Source organism: Quercus suber, unplaced genomic scaffold (assembly GCF_002906115.3).
Source record: "Quercus suber isolate HL8 unplaced genomic scaffold, Cork oak 2.0 scaffold_435, whole genome shotgun sequence".
NCBI lineage: Eukaryota > Viridiplantae > Streptophyta > Magnoliopsida > Fagales > Fagaceae > Quercus > Quercus suber.
Genome location: NW_027069886.1, coordinates 165,328 through 170,600, shown reverse-complemented (window position 1 = coordinate 170,600; position 5,273 = coordinate 165,328). Strand labels below are relative to the sequence as shown.

At 34.1% G+C, this 5,273-nt stretch overlaps 1 protein-coding gene across 7 annotated transcripts; it reads right to left on the bottom strand.

Annotated features, from left to right (window-relative positions):
- Nucleotides 1–201: 201 nt before the first annotated feature.
- LOC111983960 (uncharacterized) lies at nt 202–5,037 on the bottom strand. Of its 7 annotated transcripts, none has more exons than XM_024015602.2 (7): nt 4,798–5,037; nt 4,017–4,123; nt 3,548–3,613; nt 2,902–2,984; nt 2,038–2,084; nt 837–915; nt 202–728 (listed from the first exon to the last, which is right to left on the bottom strand). In XM_024015602.2, exons 1-7 carry the CDS (start codon nt 5,001–5,003, stop codon nt 639–641), a joined length of 678 nt encoding a protein of 225 aa, XP_023871370.1. In that variant the 5' UTR covers nt 5,004–5,037; the 3' UTR covers nt 202–638. The 7 variants fall into 7 exon arrangements, 5 of the variants coding, with proteins under 5 accessions (XP_023871370.1, XP_023871371.1, XP_065618029.1 ...); XM_024015603.2 differs by having other exon boundaries at nt 636–753; XM_065761957.1 differs by lacking the exon at nt 202–728 and adding an exon at nt 2,272–2,338.
- Between the last annotated feature and the right edge of the window lie 236 nt (nt 5,038–5,273).

Genomic DNA, 5,273 nt, shown 5'->3' with positions numbered 1-5,273 from the left:
GGCTGAAATTGAACCTCCAACAGGCCATGAGAGGCTCTCATTACAAATTTACAGCTTTATATATATGCACACATGTAAATGATGTTTTTGTTCCCATATAATTACAGATATATAAAGTGCCGAAGCATACCTTTGTAATGATAAATGGGGAAACTTTTATATATATAGACGTGGCCTGAAGATTAATGAGAGCCTTAAGCATTGGAGTAATGGGCGTCCACTTTGAATTAAAGATAAAGTAGAGATCACAGTTTGAGTTCTTAAGTGTAAGTGGTCTCCAGGGGAATACCGTATACATGGTTTTCAATAGATAAGGAATTCCAATCCTGGTTCCTGCCACTAAAATTTCCCCCTCATTTATTTCTCTGGCGATCTTAAACAGAGCACAATCTATAACTCAAATCACCAAAGCTCCTGATAATCATAATAATCACAGATTAAAGTACTAGCATTCTCAAATTAGTACCGTCCACTCACACTTCGAACTTAAACCTGTAGTCATGCTAATTTTTCCAGATTTTGTATTGTTAGTACCAAAACATGCAGAAGTCCTGTGTAACCAGGAAAACTTGAATCAACTGCTGCTACAGAGGATAATATTGCAAGAATATTTGGGTTCTTCATTGAGCCTTGAAAATTCAATCATTCGGCCTTCCAAATCTAGGGGTGAATATCTGGCCAATTGCTTCAAGCGCAGAAACATTCCAACTCTCAGCATGCCTAACAATCTGTTGAATGAAAAGAGCAAACTACCTGTAATTAGCGGCAATTTTGGCCTACGCACCAGAAGTTCACACATGCACATTGCTTCAATAGAAACAGCTTTTGTTTCTTACTTTAAACTCGTCATCCAATTCGTAGATTGTACTCCCATCTATGCAAATGAGGGGCCTCCATGGAAGTTTCAGGTAAGTCCTGCAGGCGAAAAATAAAAATAAATAAATATAAAAATAAAAATAATAAAAAAACAGCTAATAATTAGGCTGGACCTACAGCTAGTGGTAAAAGGAATATTAATAGGCTGACGCAATCAAGGAGAAGTGTTTTTGTACTTCAAAAGTGCAAGAAAATAATAGCTGTTTGTGGAAGTGAAGAGGCAATAAGTTAACAGTGAATCAATTACACTGTTCCTTTGAAATATTTTCAGTTTCGAATCTGCAGTAGAATAATCTTGATTTGTCCCAAAACTAAATAAAAGCCCACACATGACCTCCTTCATGCAAGGCATCTCATTTGGAAATGGCATCATCACATTGTAGAAATGGCAAATATATAATGGTGCAGCAGATAGCACTTAATAATAGTTTTGATTTACATATTTTTTTAGTGTGCCTGGCACACATCATAGTTGATAAGCACTGAGGTAAATTACATTCTCCAGACATTGGTCTTGCTATGCAAAACAGTACTATATCACTTAGTAACTGCATTTTAAATATTTTTCTATGATGCCTACCACACTGCATGGTCAATAAAGTAGTCAGCAAGCAAATCACACATCCTCAGCATTAGCATGGATGTCCAAAAGAAGAGTATAATGTAATGCATGCAAAGCACATAAAGAAGAAATACACTTCATTGCATGAAGCCTCTTGAGTAAAGAATAAGTCTAGTGACTGTAGCAAGCAATAAAAGAAGTGTTGGTTGTGGGTCTATTTGAAAGTGATTGCTCACCAATTACAGTTTTGCCATCTTAGCAAATTATGAAAAAAGGTGTGAAAAGAGTTGTCATTAGTAGAATAGGTTTAGTAAAAATGATATCACAAATAACATACAACTACAAAAAAAATTAGAAAAGAATAGAAAAAATTACTGCATGATATGCAGAACAAACTATGAGTTGATGGGGATTAGCTTCTAAGAGCATTTATTTTCATTATTTAAAAAAAAAAATTAAAGTAATCTACTATTTTATACAAAGAACAGAAATAAGTAAATTCTTAAACACCTCTCTTCCCTGAAGAGAGCAAGTACAAAGAATATCTGAGCTTATTTAGCACCGAAACACACACACACACAATTGACCAAGTTAGGCACCTTAGGCTCCACGTTGCAAGCACAAAATTAACTTTGGAATTGATACCCTGCAGTGAAGTCATATTATCAGACACTAATGAATTCCATATATGCTTGATTTGATAATAAATTATGTGAATAGTGTTGTACAAGAGTAAAGAACCCATGCTCCGTATGCTTTAAATTCTAAAACAGACAACTTTACAAAGTCATTATAAAAGAACAAAAGGCAACAAGCAGAATAATGTGTCTTACAAAATCCTTGAAGATCTGGAAATCCATAGGGTTTCCATCTGGTAGATCTGGAGCTGACCTTAATGAACTAACAGGGGGTTCAAATGGGATGTAACTCATTATTATGCAGCATAAAAAATTTAAATAGAACCAGATAAAATACAAACTCAACTGATTTCTTATAGTTGACTTCTAGGCATATGAAAGCTGGATTTGCAGAAACTGTACATCTCTTTTTCTAGAAAATTGCAGTTTACCATTTCCTTCAAAATGCCCCAAAAGAAAATTCTGTAAACAAAAGTCTACCATCACCCAACACCCAAAAAAAAATAGACAGCCTTTGATCTTCCATTATTCATATACTTCTAAGTGAAACTATATGACTCAACTTGGCATCACAGAAGACATCCAGAATCTATAGAGAACTCCATGCAAAACAGTATAAAAAAGGCAGATTTGTAAAATGGAGACAAACTCACAATTTCTTTGTTTCACATATTCTTAAGAACAATGTTAAGCTAAATATGGAAATACTCATGTTTTCATTTGTCCATTGGATTTCATAATCTTAGCCTCTCACTCCGTTAATTGCAGATATCCAACCATTCCATTATTATAAATAAAATCAATTTTCACATAGAGAATGACTACCTTCTCAAGCTTTTGTAATCCAATTGATGGGCAGTCAAAGAAAGGAACAAGCAATTTTAAGTTGCGTGAATACAACTCCTTACCTGAAGGTGATGAGCAGAGATATTAGTTTATCCTTCCCATAAATATTTGCACTTTTGCACACAGTGGCAATTTTTAGTCACTCTCAGAAACTCAGAAACAGGAGAGAGAGAGAGAGAGAGAGAGAGAGAGAGAGAGAGAGAGATTTAAGGCATCTGGTATTATTTGGGCATGTCACAAAATCTGGTTAGATACTAGATACAAGGATCTAAGTCGAATTTTCACCTGTACACAGAATACAAACATTGATGTGATAGTGTTACCTTATAATAGGTCAATCACCTAGATACACAACTTGGACAAAATTTAAATATATCTATCAGATTCAACAGGACAAATTTTGCTTCAAATTTAGAATATGTAAGTCAAAAGTCGAGCATGATTAACAAAAGGTAAGTAAGATAACAATTCTGACTAAATTCATAATTAGAGATGTTTGCTTTTTTGGTGTTATTCCATTCTTATAGAATCTTAATAAACTGAAACTCAGACATGTCAAACAACCAATCACAACGAAAATTGTGGAAACATTCTAATTAGAAAAATACACCATTATTCTTCTTACCTCGAAATCTGATAGTTGGATCTTCAAAGATACAATCTTCAGCATAAATTGCAGAAGTGAAAACCCCTATTTCAGATGAAAAGATAATATAACTGCACATTGCCAAAAAAATTCCTAATAGTTAACTGATTTCAATTCAAGTGAATTTAGTTCACAAAGAAAATATAGAGCTCTTTAAAACAGTTCAAAGACACCTGTGAGCAGATGCCATACAGAGAACTTACCATTGGTCGAGATTATACACTAAAGGTGGACAGATCTATAAGATCACTAAGACATCTCATTGGGGAGCATTAGTGATTATTACCATTTAAGCTGAATACTTCTCTTGGAATTGCCTCACTTTCTTTTCAAGTTAGTTCTCTAGAGCCCGTTTTCCTTTTTCAAATCAATTCCTTTAACTAATTTATAATCTCTTTTTTTAACCCAACCATTAACACACAGAAAATTTTGGAGTGTAAGAAGGTACCTGTTACAAAGTAGGCATTCTCATAATCAGAATTGAGGATCAGTACAACATCATCAATGCCCGAAACTTCAATCACTTCTCTCTTTTCATCTCTTTCTCTTTCCAATCTGCAAAATATCAAATTAGCAAACACAGACACACACATACACACGTCCTTTGCGAATTGTCAGTAGATTGTAGAAGTAAAAATGCAATTAGAATTTAGAACAACTCCACTAAATAACTAATTATTGCAGTCAAATTACAGTTTTTTTTTTTAATTTAATACAAGATAAAAATTTTACCATAGCTTAAGATAAAAATTTTACCATAGCTTAATCTAAGTGAGTATGTGCATGAAATTTCCTCTTAGAAACTTGAACTCTGGTATTTGCTCCCCACAACCCACAAGAACTTTTGTACTTGTGGAGTGAACATCAGGCCAAGGGTGCACAGCAATCAAATTACAGCTCATATATCATTAATCAATTGTTCAGAGACACTTTCCATTACAGTTTTTGGCTAACATGGAACACATCATGTTACACATAGCCATATCAACAGTTAAGTTGTTTCCATAGAGCAAAAGGTAAGAACTTTTCATCCTGAAATACAATGTTGCGAATCTTGTAATCTATTTTGCAAATTATAGAGTGAAACAGCTTATTAGATCATTCAAAAGTTAAGTAAGGGGCTGTCAAAGATGACATTCACATGCATAATTGAAGTACAATTTACAAGAACCAAAAACGGAAAATACCCATTACATGAGGATGAAAATTGAAAGCTTTGGTGTACACACCTTAAGCTGGAATCGTTGGAGGAAGAGAAGAGTCTCAAAAGCTCAGTGACTCCACTGACCACGAGTTTCAATACCTGCGGGGTTTTAGTTTTGGTTTTGATTTTGGAGTGAGAGTGATTGTTATCCGGTGTGGTTGAGGAGCACCGAGGCCCGTGGACCTGGAGTCTCTGCCGCAGAATCAAAGGTGATGAGACTGAAATTGCCATTTCTCTCTCTCTCTCTCTCTCTCTCAACACTGTTTTTTCGCTTTTTTTTTTTTTTTTTTTATATGGCTTTTGGCTTCTTATATCTTATCCACGTACGTCAAATTAAGCTTTTGCATTTATGTCTTTATTTTAATTCTATTTTTAAAAAAGAAAAAAAAAATTAACGGATGCCATTAGTTTAAGAAATAAGTTAATAGCTAAGTTTTTTTTTTTTTTTTTGAATTTTTCCGTGCATGGGTCAGGCCGGTTAAGGACTAGTAAAAAATTAAA

Coding starts and splice junctions, on each gene's coding strand:
- LOC111983960 (XM_024015602.2), bottom strand. CDS start 5,003: ATGGCAATTTCAGTCTCATCACCTTTGATTCTGCGGCAGAGACTCCAG. Junction 2,985..3,547: donor TCCAACTATCAGATTTCGAG/GTAAGAAGAATA, acceptor CATCACCTTCAG/GTAAGGAGTTGTATTCACGC. Junction 916..2,037: donor CTTGCAACGTGGAGCCTAAG/GTGCCTAACTTG, acceptor TTTCGCCTGCAG/GACTTACCTGAAACTTCCAT.